The sequence below is a fragment of the Asparagus officinalis genome, chromosome 3 (genome assembly GCF_001876935.1).
Source record: "Asparagus officinalis chromosome 3, Aspof.V1, whole genome shotgun sequence".
In the NCBI taxonomy this organism is placed as follows: Eukaryota; Viridiplantae; Streptophyta; class Magnoliopsida; order Asparagales; family Asparagaceae; genus Asparagus; species Asparagus officinalis.
The window spans coordinates 14,489,829-14,508,525 of record NC_033796.1 but is presented as its reverse complement, the minus strand read 5'-3'; the positions used below and the strand labels follow the sequence as shown (position 1 = coordinate 14,508,525).

The 18,697-nt window shown below is 36.8% G+C and overlaps 2 protein-coding genes across 3 annotated transcripts; both read left to right on the top strand.

The window, feature by feature from the left end:
* Nucleotides 490-2,322, top strand: LOC109834664 (probable aspartyl protease At4g16563). Its single transcript, XM_020402694.1, has 2 exons — nucleotides 490-985; nucleotides 1,505-2,322. Exons 1-2 carry the CDS (start codon nucleotides 490-492, stop codon nucleotides 2,320-2,322), a joined length of 1,314 nt encoding a protein of 437 aa, XP_020258283.1.
* Nucleotides 6,921-15,746, top strand: LOC109833108 (switch-associated protein 70). Of its 2 annotated transcripts, none has more exons than XM_020400655.1 (10): nucleotides 6,921-7,081; nucleotides 7,205-7,309; nucleotides 7,759-7,820; nucleotides 7,903-7,986; nucleotides 8,096-8,127; nucleotides 8,264-8,345; nucleotides 9,774-10,002; nucleotides 11,710-11,937; nucleotides 12,957-13,249; nucleotides 15,271-15,746. In XM_020400655.1, the coding sequence occupies exons 1-10, from the start codon at nucleotides 7,058-7,060 to the stop codon at nucleotides 15,605-15,607; spliced, it is 1,476 nt and encodes a 491-aa protein (XP_020256244.1). In that variant the 5' UTR covers nucleotides 6,921-7,057; the 3' UTR covers nucleotides 15,608-15,746. The 2 variants fall into 2 exon arrangements, with proteins under 2 accessions (XP_020256244.1, XP_020256245.1); XM_020400656.1 differs by lacking the exon at nucleotides 15,271-15,746 and adding an exon at nucleotides 14,992-15,042.

The window sequence follows — 18,697 nt, the reverse complement described above, 5'->3', positions numbered from 1 at the left end:
CATTAATTTTAAAGAAAAGACAAAAGCAAATAGTTAAGCACTCATGTGAATGGTGATGTCATGTTCCACTAACAAATTTAAAACTAAGGAAATAAGAGAGAGTCTTCTTCTTTTTTGCATCTATCTAAACCTATTTTCCTCTGCTCCAAAACTCTCGTGCCCCCTCCGTTTGGGTGCTGAAATGTATCCAAACCGCAGCTGACACGGGTACGACGCCAAAATTGCTATGTCGGGTATCATAGGCTGACTGAGATTAGTGATTATTTTATAATGACAATAAATGAGAACTACCTTAGTTTGGCTGCATCTAACTCATACTGTGCCTTGCACAGCTATATAAACTTCATATGTACTCTTCATCAGAACTCAACCTTGAAGATGTCAAACTCGGCTCTCATAATCACTGTTCTCCTCTTCCTTTCTTCCTCTAATCACTTCCCCCAATGTCAAGCCCAACCTAAGACAAACTCAACCTCTCTAGTTCTCCCTATGACCCATTCTAGACTAGCTATCTCAAAGTCCTCGACGAATACGAAAATTCAGGAAAGTTTAGAATACGTGATAGAACCACTGAGAGGATTCAGAGATGGATACCTCATCTCATTAAACTTGGGCTCGCCTCCACAAATTGTACAAGCCTACATGGACACAGGAAGTGATCTCACTTGGGTCCCATGTGGCAGTATACCCTTTGATTGCATTGAGTGTGACGAGTACAAAACCTACGAGTTAGCTTTCACATTTTCTCCTTCCCGCTCTTCTTCAATCTTTCGAGATCTTTGCACTAGCCCATTATGTGCTGATATTCACAGCTCAGACAATCCTTATGATCCTTGTGCAACTGCAGGCTGCCCTTTGAGATCCCTCTTGAGGGGAACTTGCCCAAGGCCTTGCCCTTCTTTCTCCTATAACTATGATGCAGGAGGATTGATTGTCGGAAGCCTAACTAGAGACATTCTCAGGGTTCACGGTAGTCATGGCCCAGGTTATCATATATTCCATCAGCTGTGAATCCAATTATTAATAACTTAATACATGCATTCACTTTTAAAATGTTAATATTAATATTGACTTCCAGTTTTCCTACACTGATGGTATCCATGTAGGAAGGCTACACAGTCACTGATGGAAGTAGCCCCACAAGGGAACTTAATAGGGGGGCCTTCTGTCAGTGTGTGTATGGTTCCTACACAAATTCTACATGTGAAGTCAAGAATTAGACTTCGAAGAATGTCCTAAGAGCAATCTCTATGGATAGGGGCTTGTAGTATTGTCTATCTAGGATACATTTGGCACAGAAGGAAAGGTAGAAGCTCTAGTATTCTGTTCAGACGTCACATTGTTGGAACTAAGCAACTTGCACCAGGAAGTATAGGCAAACTTGCATTATCCTTGGTGGCGCATGTTTAGGATCCTTAGTTTTCGCATGTATGTGATGTAAAAAATGATGGTGGATTAAATTACTCAAAAAAGAAAATTCATCGCTAATAACTTTTTGATATAGGTCTGACGAGAGATATCCCCAGCTTCTGCTTCGGATGTGTCGGGTCATCCTTCAGAGAGCCCATCGGAATTGCAAGTTTTGGCAAGGGTGCACTTTCCATCCCTTCACAACTTGGATACCTCCAAAAGGGCTTCTCTCATTGCTTCCTAGGTTTCAAGTATGCTAATAATCCAAACATATCGAGCCCTTTGGTTATCGGTGACGATGCAGTCTCTTCCAGTCAAAACTTTCAGTTCACACAAATGCTAAAGAATCCTGTGTACCCCAGCTACTACTACATTGGTCTAGAAGGGATAATTGTTGGGAATGACAGTCCACTTGATGTACCATCAAGCTTGCGCGTTTTTGATACAGGAGGAAATGGAGGATTGCTGATTGATTCTGGAACAACTTACACTCACCTTCCAGAGCCATTATACTCACAGCTGCTCTCAGAGCTGAAATCAAAGATAACATACACAAGATCTAGTGACGACGAGGACAGGACTGGATTCGATCTTTGTTACAAAGTCCCAGTTGCTAATAACTCACAGTCTGATGATTTACCTCTCATAACCTTCAACTTTTTGGGCAATGTGGAGCTTGTATTGCCCAAAGAAAACTCCTTCTATGTTGTGGGGGCTCCAAAGGAGTCAATGGTAGCTAAATGCTTACTGTTGCAGAGCATGGAGGATGGTGACTATGGGCCAACTGGGGTATTTGGGAGTTTTCAGCAGCAAAATGTGGAGGTTTTGTATGATTTAGAGAAGGAAAGGATTGGATTCCAGCCAAGGGACTGTGCTTCCTCTGCAGCCAATCATGGGCTTTATCTCAAGTAATGGTACTGAGATTTGGCAGTTGACAGTTGGTAGATGGCAATCTCTTAGTTATGCTGAGAAGATGTTAACTAAGAAAAAGAACCGCAGGTAATGAAAACAGGTAATGTGGTTGAAGGCTTACCTTGAATGGTATCGTGCTCTATGAATCGTGGGTTGCTTTAGGCAAGTGAGTCAGATTGCAATCCTTTTCTGTGTTCAAGGGACAAAGAAAAGTGCTGTTGTTTGTTTATTCAAAAAAGAACGAGAGCTCTTCTAAAAGCATGTAATCACAATTCATGCATCCTTATTAGTGTGAGAGTTCTTAGTTTAATTGTGATCAGCTATCAGTTAACTATCACCATGCTTAATTAAAGAAGAAATCAAAAAGAAAAGCAGTAAGTCATTTTGGAACTCAGAAGTTAGGGGAAGAAATCACTAACACCCTTATCAGGCCAAACCAGATGTTTAACTGGATGCAAGTCACAAACCTAATACATGAGTGAATGGCTTTTCTTCAGGTTTGTTGTTCGTGGATTCAGCTGACCAAAGAAAGACCATAAAGAATCAACTCTTGCATGAGAATGTCAATATAAACGCTCACTGTAATTGAACATTCTAAAATTTCACGATCTAGATTGAAAGCTGAAATTTCTACAAGAAGAAAACTCTCGGAAGGACGTTGCTAATATCTAAGCAGAACATGAGCAGTTAAGTCTGCTTCCAACAAAAGAAAGGATTTAAACATCTCCAACATTGTACAGCCTAGTAACAATTCTCAACTAGTACAAGGAAAGCTAAAATGATTTTCATAGGACAAACAACAAAGATAGTGTCATATAGCCTTGGATCCATAGTTCTTAATCAAAAGTACCACAAGAATAGCAACAAAGTGGGTTATTTCATCAGCTTGACGATCAAAATGAGAATTATGACAAAGTTATTTCACAGTCTCATCATTCAGTGCCAATGCGGAGGGAAAAAGGGGCTAATTCCACAAAACCCTCGAACTTTTGGGGTTCTTTTCCCCATATAACCAACCTGAACTCTGTTTATCTCACATAACCCTTCTTGAACTTTGAGGTGTCTCACAAAACCGCCATGAACTCTGAACTTTCTCACTGGATCCAGCTACATCAAATTTGCAAATAAATACAATTTCCTTCAGAGAGGAAAACCCCAAAATTTAGGGAAGGGGTATGTCACCTTTAAATGACAAATTTTGAGATATTTTTATCTCAAGGACATTTTAATTATGTGCAAACTACAAGTAGGGCCTCCGGTGAGAAAATGTCGATAAAAGTTTGAAGTTTAGGGGGATTATGTGAGATAAATAAATCTCAGGGGGGTATATGAAGAAAACCCAAAGTTTAGGGGTAATATCTAATAGGGTAATATCTAATACTATTATAAAAGTGGATTGGGATGTTAAAACATTTCTTCCGAAAATAACCTTTAAAACATATACATATATACATAAAATACATGCATCCATACATAAATCATAACATAACCCCCAATTAAATGCATATTCATAATACATAAAATACATGTAGTCATGGATCCATACATAAATTATAGCATAACCCCCAATTAAATGCGTACCCATAACTCCCAAATAATTTTATTTTAAAAGTCATAAATGTGCAAGTCATAACCCCAATTAAATGCATACTCATAACTCCCAAATGGTTTTATTTCAAAAGTTATAAACGTGGTATAAATGGTTTTTATTTTGTGGTAATCATAATATTTAAATAGAATGGTTATGATAACAATAATAAATTAAAACTCGAAACAAATGCACTTTTAATTATGTACTAAATGTTGTTTACACTTTTGTAATCTCCCATCATCAAATTCGGTTATGATAATAGCAAAATGAAGTAAAGAATGTAAGAAACTAAAAATTAAGTTTGCATGATCATTTCTTATTTCCACCTCACATAATTTGAACATAATAGGATGGAGACACAATTGTTAAAGCACAAAAGACACATTTACTAATTTTCCTTCTCAACTAATCGTATGACACTATTAATCTTCTTTAACTCCTCATTCAAATCAAAACCCTCTTCATCTCCTCCGCATCATAACCTCTACATTCAACAATATATAACTCCCCCATCCCCGCCTCCTTCTCAACAATCCATTCACCATAACAAAGAGTACCGATATCTCTCCTGTAAAACATAGCTTGCCGAAATAATCTATCATTTTCGCGCCGACAAACCCAATCATTTCTCAATTTCGCGTATCGATCAACCTTGATGACAACGGTCTTTTGGACTATTAGAGCGAGATGATGTAACTCCAACATCAGTGCTATAATAAGATCGTATTATTCTTCGTCAATGATGAATATCACATGGCCTCGACTGCAGATGATAAGCTAGCTTCATCTCATTTTCATTTTTAGTTTCTGTACACAGTTATCTATGCTTTCTGCGGGATGTCTATGCTATTATACTTTGTATCGTAGTTTAAAAGGAAAAAGTTTCCCTCCATTCGTAATTCACTTTGTTGTGATTAATATTGTTGAAAGTTACAACAACCAGATTTGAGAAATTGATAAACATGTGACTGAGCTTAAAGCTTTCATAAACATTAGTCAAAGTTCATATTATCATGCCCTTGAACTGTTGCTTTCCTCCATTGTGCTTACACATGAAAGTGGTTACACGTGCATCGCACGTGCACTCTACTAGTAAACCCAAAAAGAAATATACACGGTAAACTATAACAATGCTATCAATTCCTGAGGAGAATAGAAAAAACCCTAATCGCCTTCATTTTGAGCATAAAAAACAACCTGGAATTCAACAGAGCGCCCTTTAGCCAACAGCATAGTTTTACTAGATTTCTCTGTTCCAAAGTCTCTCAGAGAACTTGTTACACAAGTAATTTGCATATGAATTAGCATAAAAATTTGATTAAATTTACAAGTTCAAATTAATAAAATTACTAAAATTAAATGATAATTTCGAAGAAATTACTCATATAACCCACGAGTAAGGGTTTGTAGTTACAGTTCACGTGCAATTTATCGCTAGAAGTAACAGGACCTAGCTCCGAATTCTTATCGAATAAAATTTTAAAAAAAATTACCACCTTGGCGTTCTTGATCTTGCTTGCAGAAATCGAAAAAAATTACCACCTTGGCGTTCTTGATCTTGCTTCCAGAAATCGAAACAGTCAGAAGAAGTTGTAATTTAGGGGTTCTTTTAGGGCATGTTTGGATTTGTAGGGGGTGAAGGGAAGCTGAGTGAAATTGAGAGAAGGGAAGGGAAGAGAGTTCCCTTCCCCTTGGTGACATTCTAATTTGGGGTAACAAATTTTATACTATTAGGGGTGAACCAAGGGGAACTAGGGTGAATTAACTTCACCTCCTAAGTATTCCCAAATAAGATGAATGGAAGTGAATGGTTCCCCTAACTTCCCTTCACCTCATTCCCCTCAATCTAAGCAAGCCCTTAAGAAGCGGGAAGAATTCTTTTAGGGTCTGTTTGTTTCGTTTCCCCCCGAATCTAAAACCCACATTCCTTCACTTTTTTATTTTTCTCTACTTTCTTTAACTCACTTTCCTTCACTTTCTCCAGTTTCCCCCAATAATTTATTTTCTTTCCCCCACTTTCTAAATTTTTTGCGAAACAAACAGGCCCTTACTCGAAAAAGTTTAGACTGGATTTTTATAGAATCGGGATACACTTCCGTGGACCTACGGAACTGTTTAATCACCGATTATATAGCCTGATATTATGAGCAGCGGGAAATTACATATTAGTCCCTTACATTCCATCAATCTTTATTGGTAACAAGTCCCTCAAATCTCAATATTTGCTTGTTAGTCCCTTAAATCTTCATTTACATTGCAATCTCATCCCTCTATTAGGAATTCTGTTAAATTCTCTAATCCTAGTGGGGTTAAGTCTTAACGGCTTAACCCCACATCCAAAATTACCCAAGTGCCCATGAGTTTTTTACATAGGGTTTTCTCTAACTCTAATTTAGATTATGACCGTTAGAAAAAGCTCTGGAATGGGGATGAGAATCTCCTGACTATTGTAGAAGAACAAATTGATGGGGTTGGGTTTTAGTTGGAGCGAGTTGTGAGTACATACTAATTATAAAATGGGTTGGAAATGTTTTTAGATGCCAGGGTTAATTATGAGTGGTGGTATAACAGGAAAATCGTCTAATTCCATTAGAGTTAACAAAAAGGTCACTCTCATAAATAACATCACCCAACAAAAGGGATGAATATGCAAGAAGATTAAAGATTTGAGGTATTGATAAGTAAATACTAAGACTTGAGGGATTATGTTGAAATTAAAGATGATGTAAAGGACGAACATGCAATGACGCGTATAAACAAGGCAGCGTCTACCTTATATGAATTTTATGCTGGGGTCATGAGATGAGACAAAAGAGGCATCTGTTGGGCCTAGAATGAGGATTACCTGTGTACGCTTTTGGCCCAAACCTCAGAACAGCAAGACTTTCTTACTGGGCTCCTCCCAGCAATTTCGCAGAAGTGCCCTTAACAAATCTCTTACAGAACAAGGTTCTAAAAACAAGTGCGTGAGAATGCAGGGCTTCGCAGTAATTTACCCCAATACGTTTTCTTGCAATCGCCACCCCCACCAGGAAGTCCCACTAGTACCAAACCTGACGGCCTCGAGCTAACCCCCTTGTCTTATGACAACAAGTCCACCAAAAACCCTAATTATTACCTCCATCTTCTTCTCGATCCTCGATCATGGCCTCTAATGGAAATTCTCCGGTCAGTTCTCTTCCCCTCACGATCACATGACTGCTTAATTTTGTATTAGCTAGGTTTTTTTTTTCTTGCGCAAATTGATTTGATTGTGTTGCCAATTGAGTGGACCTTGTTGTGGGATTTCAGAGAGCGGGGGAAACTGAGAGCAGCTTGGAGAAGATCAAGCGGCAGCTGTCTTCGGGTTCGGGTAGGAATCTGCTGCAAGGCCCGCTTCTTAAACGATCCGAGACGGTGAGATTTTTAGGGCTTTGATTGTTTAGATTTAGTAACTGTTGAATAAAAAACTCTTAAAAAATTATCATTTTGGCTTGATTTATTGTGAGTTGAAGAATTATCGTGGGTCAATACGTTTGAGATCTTGACTATGAAGTGAATTGAACTTATTTAATGGAATTATAGACGTTGCAGTGAATCCTTAAGGATGCGTGTTTATCTAAGAACCTACTAAAGGGCTCTGCATCCTTAGTTCAATGTTTGATTTATCATCATCATCATCATCATCATCATGGTAATGAGTTAATTGAGATAGTGCTTCAATTTTTCTGTTTAGCGGTTCTTGCTACGATGTTATAATTTCACTATGATGAGGAAGTGCTAATTCCAAGTGAATCATTTTTTCTAAAACTTATCACGAGTTGTTGAATTTCTCTTTCTTTTCTTTCTGACCTTCGATTATACAGTTGAGGAAGTGGAATGAGCGATGGGTGATCCTAGACCCAACCACTGGAAAAATGGAATACAAGTATGCGTCTTAGATTTAGATAACATGTTGTTCAAGTTCCTTATTTAGTATTATTAGACATGGTTTTCCCCCCTTGGCTTAGGTTTCGGCGAAATGACACGGCTGTGAAAGGAACAATTATATTTGATGCGACCAGCACGATTACTCTGTCTCCAGTGAACTTCCAGTAAGATTTCCATCAATATAATCATGCTTCAAAAGATATTTACTCGTGGGCTGAGGCGCTTGCAAAATTATTTGTTATTTATATTTATAATTTTATTTCTGTCTTGCAGTGGACTGCCTAAATATGACAGCTGCTGCTTTTGTATCCTTGTAAATGTGTGACAACATCTAATATTAACTGCCAAATTTTTACTTAAACCTTTCGACCTGCCTGGTTATCAACTCTTTCAGCTTTCAGGTATCTTATCTGATCTTTCATTTCTTAACTTTATCCCTAGATATCGGGACTCCACAGAAAAAAGATTACTTCCTCTGTGCGGAGACTCCTGGTGCTGCAAGAGCTTGGGTATCTACTTTGCAGTAAGCTTATGGAACATGACTTTTTGCTATATCATAGGACGTGCATTGTTTAAATTCAGCTGCCTGTTACCCTTTATTACTTTATCAGCTGGTTATTAAGAAACATATTCATGAAAGATCTGTGAATAGCTAGCCATATGCCAAGTATTATGTAGTTCATTTGGATAATTCAGATACATATCTTTTTTATCAAATTCTATTTCTTGTTGTTTTTATTATAAACCAAAAATGTTTTAGTACAACTCAAACATGACAACACTCATCAGTCCTCAAGAAGCTCATACGGTGGTGTCTAGTCATACTTAGTTAGCAATGGTGTGAAGTAAAATTAATCCAGCATTAGTCACATTTGAGTTGGTACTTCATCTGTACGGTGATTCTAAATTCATTTATGGAATCTGCAACCTTTAAAGCTGTAAGAGTATATGTTTTCAGTTACTTATAACTTAGTGGTCCAAATAAAAGGTCTTGAATATTTGGGCATAGTTCTAGAAGGTGGTATATGCTTCGCTTATGCATAAAATTAGTAGACCTTTTTTCGTTTATGAATCTTCATGGTCGAAGAATGCTAAGAAGTTATCTTTGATACCTTAAACCTGTACTATGTTCGCCATCTAAATATTGATGTATCCCATACACCAAGACAATGAGGACATGATACACATGTCCATATATGTCTCATGCTTACAAATGTATTAGCCATGTGCAAGAAGGATCTAAAAAACAAGTAGTTGTCCTTCTATGCAGTTAAATTGTGATATATCAACCCACCGCTGTCTTGGGATCAATTCTGGGCTGGGTTATCCAACAAAAAAAAAGTGATATATCAAAGTGCCTTTGGTTGCAACATTGTGGAGATTTCAGAAGTTGTACAGGATGATGATTCAGTCTTGTACTTGTGTTATGGCTGTAGGATTCATATTGATGATTCTAGGTCAGGTTAGCCAGGGTTTGTTGGTTGATTAATTGTTCTCAATGCTTAGATGATGATTCTCTACTAAGTTAGTCCTGATATACTTTCATTTAACAATTCTCAAATTAAACCACACTCCACGGTAACAAGTCTTTTAAGTTAAACGATGTGTTTCTGAATTCTGTTATTAAATTACTGCAAAATTGCATAAAAATCCCCATGGCTATGGTAGTCCAAGTACTACTAACCCTTGAAATCATTAATTAGCTGGTGAAACTCTTCTTGCAGTAAGCCCATCTGCTAATTACATGTCAGAGGGCTGCAAGTGATGCTATTAAAGGGGTGCTCGTAAAACTTTTTCCCCTCCTTTTTTAATATTATTCATATTTTAGATTATATATGCAATTTTGCTCTAAAATTAAATTGGCATCATTTAACAATCAGATTTGTTTCGTAGTAAGTACATAGTAAGCGACCATTGTTCCTCAGTTCTAGTTGTGTTGCTTCCTATTCAGGGCAAGCCAATTAGTGTTGCGGGCTCATAAAGAGGCTGTTAATTCATTAAGTGGCAATGGTTCTGCAAAGCTGGGAACAGTTGCCACTGTTGTTGCTGCTGCCAACTCTACTGCAGCTGAAGCCTCAAAAGAAATTGAAGCAGCAATGAAGATATCTATGAGGGCAGCTCTTGGCCTAGTGTCAAACAAGGCAAATGAGGGTCAACCAGATGACCTGACAATAATGAAGGTATGCCAGTATACAATGATGAGTATGTGTCATTTTTTTTTTAAATGGACCATTAACCAGAATTTATGCCTGGCAGATTGACCTTATTTGATCTGACAATAATTATGGTATATGATGATTAAGTTCCAGTTTCAGATTGATATAGTGCCCATTACTCTGATTTGTTGGACGTGTGGATTTTTGTCACTTCTGGTATGAGAATGTGATTCTAAACACATTTCAACTAATGCTGATATTAACTAGCCACCATAGTTCTTAATATAGTCTTTTTTTTTCATTACAAGTTTTTTGCCTGTGTTTTATACTATGACAAGCCACGATGAACTCAAGTGGTGAAAATAAATTATATGCACAGTTCTCCATGAAAGTGGTTAATCAATTAGGTGATACTTGACACTAGCCCTTTCAGCATATCACATGCACCAAAGTCAAGACTGTATTTTGTCTGTTCCAATAGTGGATGAACTGTTGGATTGTTTATCAGTCTGAATAAAGAGTTGAGCATTAAAAAATAAGAAAGACTGTAGTTTAGTTTTCATACATCAAATGGCTTGCAAAAAAAGTGTATATTTGGGCAAGTTGCAGATGAAATGCAGGTGGACTACCTAGAAGATAAGAGCTAGTTCAAAAGATTGGAGAGGCCTAAAATGGACTAAGATAAACCGTCTTAAGAGAGAATATAATACGACTATAAATTTAGGATAACAAATACAAGTGAGAAAAGATTTGGAAGAGGCATGTTGAGAGTGGACATGGATCTGAATAGAATGAACAGCAAGGAATTACTGACAAGTTCAGGTCAGTTGGGGTAAATTTGTAGGTGTAGCCTATATATCTTTTACTGGTGGGCTACTGGTGTTTGGTAAGTCAAAAGTTGATGCTTGCTATGGCCTAAGAGCAAGTGCAAGTAGATCCCTTTTTGCTTTAGTTAGCAGTCTCATGTAGTTCCTGTTGTTTCATAACATATCCGGCAACTGGGGTGGGAGGGGTGGAGGACATATACAATTCGGTGGATAGCAGAACATTCAACCTCAATATTTCATCTGCATGTCTCATGAGTCGTAAACTTCATGGACAAGGGTTATGTGCCACCTGGTTTCTTTTAGGTTCTAACCTTGACAGCAAAGTCTTGGAAAGATGTGAAGGTGTGTGATTGAAGGGCCATGTCCCATTAGAGCTAAGGTGTTTTCCTTCTACTAAAGTGATTAGTTGGTTGTATCCCGTGGCTGGTGCTAAGAGCTTCATACTCAGTTCCTATGATGCTCTTACTGTGATTTGTCCCAGCTCATTTCCTATTACTATCTGTTGTCATTAAAAATCAATCCTTAACTCTTATAAAAGTTAATTTAGAACTCTCTTTTGTGGGACTGCAAGATATTAACATCATACCTGTCCTTCTTGGTCTGATACATGGTGTGTTACTGTGTTATTCATTGACTTATGTACTAGTATCGTATCGTTTTAAATTAGATTATAACATTGCTTCTGAAAACTAATGTTTGAATTGGAAATTTTGTTGGGTAGCTATTTACTCATTTAAAGATCCACTTAAGACCGCTTATTGTAGTCTGTAAGTAACTATTAAGATCCCATGACACATTCTGCGAATCATTATCTTGTGTCGTTATCATAGGCTAAGAGCAAGCTACATCTTTAGTAGTTATTTACATGTGCCTTCTTTTCTTGGATTTGATTTGTATTCTGTAGGAGACTCTTAGAGTAAAAGATGAAGAATTACAACAGTTGGCAAAGGAACTCCGAGCAAGGGATTCCACCATAAAGGAGATAGCAGAAAAATTGACAGAAACTGCTGAAGCTGCTGAGTCTGCTGCATCTGCAGCTCTTACAATGGATGAAGAGAGAAGATTTGCATGTGTAGAAATTGAAAGGTTAACCATGGAGATGGGGAAGCACTTGGAGTCGTCCCAGCTCAAGGTGCTAGTTCTTCTATCTCCTACAGGGTCGTTACTGAGTCTGTAAACATGGAACTGTAAGCTCAAATGGTCTTGTCATTACATTAAAATGCCGAGAGGGATTTGTGAAGGGGAGAGAATGCTTACAGTTCCTACTTTCTTGAAGCAAATTCATTAACTAATTTAAATATCAATTCATGACCTTATCCATTCTTTGTCCATTGTTTTTGCTAGTTATTTGTAGGTCCAACTTCCTTCACAAGGTCATATTGTTCTACTTTCTTGAAGCAAATCCATTAAGTAATCTAAATATCAATTCATGACCTTATCCAGTCTTTTTCCATTGTTTTTGCAAGTTTTTTCCAGGTCCAACTTCCTCCACAAATATTACAAAAATGTTTGCAGATCTTGAACCATTTTGAATATTTCCTTCTGTTGAAAGATCTATGTGGACCAATGTAGAAAAAGAAAATCATCACAAGAATATTTTGAATAAAAATGAGGTATGGCATTGTTAACTGCGTGCATAATCAAAGTTCTCCTTGGCATTGTTAGATGCATGCTTTGTCGGATGCATGCAGATCTTGATGTATGCAGATCTTGAACCTATTCTGAGTTTTTAAATTGGCAATCCAATCAAGTAATATTGATTCAAATACTTTGGAACCCTTGTACACCAAAATTTAATTGTTTAGAATATTTTAGCTGGTAAACTGAGCAACTTGCCATTTGAACTTTCAAGCTTAAAGTCAGTCGATGTATTAATTATGAAACCACAAAAATGTATGACTTTATTTTTAAGCACTATGAATGATTTATCATGTTTAATTGCGTAGAACTTTCATTTGAGGTTCACAATGTGACTACTTGATAACATCCAAACTCAAAGACAATATGAAAGATCCTAGTCAAACTCTTGTTATAATTCAAATTATTTTTTATCTTGTTATACTTCTACTTCACTTCTAGCCTGGATATTTTGTAAATGACACCTTTATTCAAGATATTTTTACCTTTCCTTTTCTATTATCATTTTTACAGTTGAAGGAAGCAGAAGCAAATGTGCTTGCGCTAAGCAACGAAAAGGAGGCTCTGTTAAAGCAGAGAGATTCTGCCCTCCAGGAGGCACACATGTGGCGTTCTGAGCTTGCCAAAGCTAGAGAACGTGCTGTGATACTGGAAGCAGCTGTTCTTAGAGCTGAAGAAAGGGCAAGAGTTTCAGAGGCAGACGCTGAGACTCGTGCAAAAGATGCTGCAGAAAAAGTACGTGCTGCTACAAAAGAAAAGGAAGATCTCATGGCAGTTGTGAACATTTTGCAATCACAAGTTCAAAGGTTTCAGTTTTAATCTCTTTCTTCCCACTTGCATTGATTATTCTTTCACTGAATACTGAACTCGGAGCAGCTTGCCTTTATTAGAAAGAAATTACAAAGTTAGAGCGTAAACAAGCTATCATCACAAGGATAACTTTAGTCATCTATATATTGTAGGGTAATTATTATGAACGCTCCTGAAATGTGGTCGCTTATTATAAAGCCCCCTAATGTTATCTTTTTATTACAAAACACCCTGCAGTTAGAAAAAACGTTAAAGCCTAGGTTACACAGACACTTCATCTAGGCTCCCGTATCCATGACTGTATCCGCGTCCGTGTCTGACACTTCTTGGATACTTCTTGAATATATACATACATTTTCAGACGTGTACTCAATTATATAACACATGTTTTAGTATACTCAATTATATAACACGTGCTTTAGTTCAAGATACTTGTGATACACTTCTTCAATGTATATCGTACACTTCACCTCAAGTTTTGCTACTCGTTGAACTCGGGGCACATTCATTTTAGCGCATACCTAGTTCATAAGTATGATTTTTTTTAAAAGAAAAAAAATCATACTTATGAACTAGGTATGCGCTAAAATGAATGTGCCCCGAGTTCAATGAGTAGCAAACCTTGAGGTGAAGTGTACGATATACATTGAAGAAGTGTATCACAAGTATTTTGAACTAAAGCATGTGCATAAAAAACAACCAGTTTTTCAATAGCAACTAGTTTTTAAATAGCAACCAGCATGTGCATAAGTATGATTTTAAAGGTTCGTTTGGGTATCAAGTTCAATAGCAACCAGTTTTTCAATTTATAATCTATTCGATAAAAGAAATATAAAAATAGTATAAGGATTTTAGTTCTATAACATGTGCATAAAAAACAATGCCGGTCTCATATAGATTATTAATTTTAATGTCTATGTATACAGCTATGTCCACGTATCCTGACTTTTAACAATTTTGATGTGTCCTGTATCCGCACCCATGTCCGTGTCACGCCCGTATCCGTGTAACATAGATTACAACCTATTGATATTCCAATCTACCCATTTCTTCTTCCTCTTAGTATATTTCTCCTCTCTGTCAAAGACAAACACATATTAGAAACTGAAAGTAATTCCAAATAAAGGGCGCAATTCCAAATAAAGGGCGAAAACAAAGGCATTGAAGAGATTATCTTGATCTTCTACTAATGACCTCTTTGCAATAGTCATGGGTATTTGGGTTTGGTGTGAAGAGAGGGGAAAAAAGGTATTGTAATAGTTTTGAGGAAGAAAAGCAACACTATTGAGGGATATTTTAGAGAAAAAGATAGAAAAATAATGAGTTTTGATCGTTTATTTGATAGGAGGGGGTATTGTAATGAAAAAAAATTACATTAGGGGCTTTCATAATAATTGGTCAAACTTGAAGGGGTTTCATAGTAATTAACCCATTTTGTATACATACCTTAACCTTTCTAAACTTTGAATTTATTGGAACTTGTGAACTATGTTGGCAAACGTAATATATGAATGGGTTATTATACGTATAATACCGATCCAGAAGTCAGTCAGCATGATTCTGTCACTATGCAAAAGGCCCATAGATGCACACAAGACTTAAAGTGAATCATACACAAAGAATCAATAAAAATAAAATGAATTAACCTTGTTGTTGGCTGCAATGTATGCTCTCTGTTCATAATATGGATAAGATGATACTTCCAAACTTGCAGTTACTGAGCATAGATTATTAATAGGTGGTCAAGAGGCTGTGGAGCATGTAACTAATCTGAAACAATGAGTTCAAAGGTACAGTGTCTTGGAACCATAACTAAATATTCAATTTTACAAATCGAAATCCTTATTTCTGAAGCTGCCAAAAAATAAAATAAAAATAAAAAAATAAAAAAAATTATATTTGCAGAGGCCGTGACAGTTGAGAACCTTGGAAAGATTTTTAGTTACTTGGGCGCATTTTTATTTTTATATACCAGGTTTTAGTGATATGAACATAAATTCTATTCCATTCTCTGCAGACAACAAAGCAGTACAAAGCAGGTTTTCGAAGAGAGAACAGAGTCATGTTCAGGCATTTCCGACACAAAGCATGTGGACTCATCTGAAGACGATGTGGATAAGGCTTGTTTAAGTGATTCAAATATGGTTCCAGATTCAGGGGACAACGAAGTTCAGTTAGCAGTCGATGGAGTCGAGATTCGTTCTATAGGTGAGACTGAGTGGAATGATTTCCAGTCAAACGAAGCAAGGATAGCTGATGTGAGAGAGATCTCCCCTGAAACTGAGGGAAACAGCTTAGATATCTCTGTCGTTAATCCTCAAGTTGAAGACCATCAGCATGGTGGTAACTCATAACCGTGATGTAAATTATAAAATTATTCATTTTCCTACATTGGGCTTTGCTATATAGTGTCAGTGTGTGACATTTGTTAGAAGAGAGCTCTATGGACTTTATTTTATTATCAGTAAAATATTTGATGATTGATAGAGATGATGTTACCATTCAATTATGTTTAGTAAGTGTATCTGATCGATTCACACAGGGATTGTCGTTTGACATGTGAAGAGCGAGTCACTCTTGCGGATTTTGTATTGATGAAAATGTAAAGTTTGCTTGAGCAAATGTTGTTTTGCTTGGAACAATCGTGAAGTTGAAATAATGTGTGTTGCACGCTCGTGCAAATTAAATATGATGCAGGTTGTGGTTTGCTATTGAAAATGTGGGGCAACTTAGGTATGTTTAACGCGCAATTAAGTAAAAACCAAATGCATTAAAATTTGCGTATGTTCAGATAGTTGAGAGACGCAAAGATCAAGTGAGGTTGGGAGGATACGCTGTTGGATATTTGGGCTTATCTATTCTAATAGGCTTCGGCCGCTACTTGCTCCCATGAACTATTTGTTTTGTTCCCTCAGACCTCCTGACCTCAATAGTCTCATTTATTTTGTTCCTTTATACCTCATGAACTCATTTTAGTCTCGTCTTACCTTCTGGACTAGCTAATTTATTCCTATTTATCCCCCTGAACTATTTTTAAGTGTCACGTTACTCACTAAACTATTCTTTTAGTCGCACCTTACCCCCTTGAATTATCGCTTCATCCATTTAAAATATCCATAAATTACTAAAGGAGAAGTGGTAACTTGGTACCAAAAGTGCGGGAATGAGAGACTAAAAAATAGTTAAGGGGGTAAAAGGGACGGATTTAATGCGGGAATGAGGGACTAAAAATAGTTAAGGGGGGTCAAAAGAAGACGGATTTAAATAGTTAGGGGGGGGGGGGCGGGGGGGGGGGGTATGGTGAGGCAAAAATTAGTTTTGGGGGTATGAAAGTACAAATTAAAGAGTTTAGGAAGGCAAGCAGGGGCTGATACCATTTTATTAATATTTGTAGTGTGATTTGAACCTGAACTTGTAAAATCTTGTTGAAATTCCACTTTATTAATTCCATCCCCTGTTATTTTCTTGGCCGTCAAAAGCTCCGGATAATATAAATGACCGATATATTCCTCTAAGTGTGCAAAGAAGAAGTTCTCAGAATCCATTTCTTTTCAAATTTGGCATCAGACTTTGTGAATTTGGTTTTCTTCATTTATCTCGCTTTTCCAAAGGCTTGTTTGCAGGTTATCACATGTTCAGATATTTCAATATTGCTCTTCAGTGTGAAGCCATTGAAATAGTTTCTGATAAAAGCTTTAACGGGGGTTTAATGTGCTTGGTTAACTTAGCAATCTCGGAAGCGATGCAAGGGGTTGGGCTTGTTATTATACAATTATTATAGAAAGGTAATACTTGGATTATAGTAAGCCATCTAATTACAATATCGAGTGGACTTTTCTCATGGCTAATTATTACCTGGGCCAGGTGGCCCATATTTAGTTCGCCCCAAAGGCAATGAAGTCAAAGTTCCAGGTCAAAGTAAATATATCAATCGAGCTAGCTTCTAGAATTTTGCTACAACAATGTCAAATGTTCTCTTCTCATTAAAGGGTGCTACTGTTGTAAGTGAAAGAGGAGAACATTTACAAGTAAATGGGAGAAATCGGGTCCAATCTAGAGTTGATGGGCCTTAAATAGAAGTTAAGAATCAATTTTAACCTAAAAACTATAATTATCAGGTATTGACCCAAACTCTTATTTAAAAAACTCATCACTCTTTCTTATTTTATCCAATGTAAAACTCATCACTCTTTCTTATTTTATCCGATGTGGGACTATACTCGCATATTAATCAACTCAACAACTCTCCCTTAATTTGTGAGTATATTTCAATTCAACTATAATTCAATCTTCCACGGAATTCACTAAGTTTTTGCACCACTTCACTCGTGGGCTAACCAATTCACAAACTTTTGACCCACTCCACTTGTGGTATAACCAGACAATGCATTCAGCACATAGCTATCAAACATCCGTAGGAACTTTCACCACTTCACTCATGGTTGAACTACACCTTCGGGCTTCACATCGAAGATCATCTATGTTTTTTTTAAACTAGAGTTAATGGGCCTTAAAATGAAGTTAGGAATCAATTTTAACTAAAAAACTATAGCTATTAGGTATTGACCCAAACTTCTATTTAAACTTATCACTCTTTCTTATCTTATCCGATGTGGGACTATGCTCATATATTAATCGCCTCAACAAGAGTTACTCTAGAAGTTAATTACGCAACGATACAAGCGACTATAGGCTTCCTACGTTTGACATTTCAGTTAAATAAAATATTACTTTTATTACTCAGATCCTTCCTACCTTTGACATTTCAGTTAAATAAAATATTACTTTTATTTCTCAGATGTTTTTTTTTCCTCTCAGGGTTATGTTATACTGTATTTTAACGTGAAATTATGAAGGACTTAGCCCTCAAGTAGCAATTAAATCTAGTTTTAAATTTAGATAGACTTAGGCATTAAACCTCTGTTTTCATGTCATAGACTCACTCGTGCATTCTTCTGCATGAGGACAATCTCTGTGGATAAAGAAGAATTGAATTATTCTTCTTCCTATTTAATTAGCGAGGGGGGGCGATTACCCAATGAACAAACACGACAGCATGACTCCTTTTCAACACTTTGATTTTGGCCGACAGCGAAATTTTGCATAAAATTCTACTGAGGCTAGAACGTTTGACATCTTCACCCTGGTCGAGACGTAAGCGACACACATCGCTTAATTATGATCCTTCGCTTTCCTCATTGCTGCTAGACTTGATTCAAACGTCGAATCAAGTTCATGGGATTGATGCACATCACATCATGTTATGCGTCCGTGTACTACATGTACACTATAATCCTCTTGTGTATAACGATATAGGATCCCTTTTCATAATATTTTCAACATTAGTTTATGGTAAATTTCATCCAGAAAAAAAAAAGAAAAAACACTTGAAGTTTGGCCTACTTTCCATTTTGAAACAACACCCAAAATTTATAAATATATCA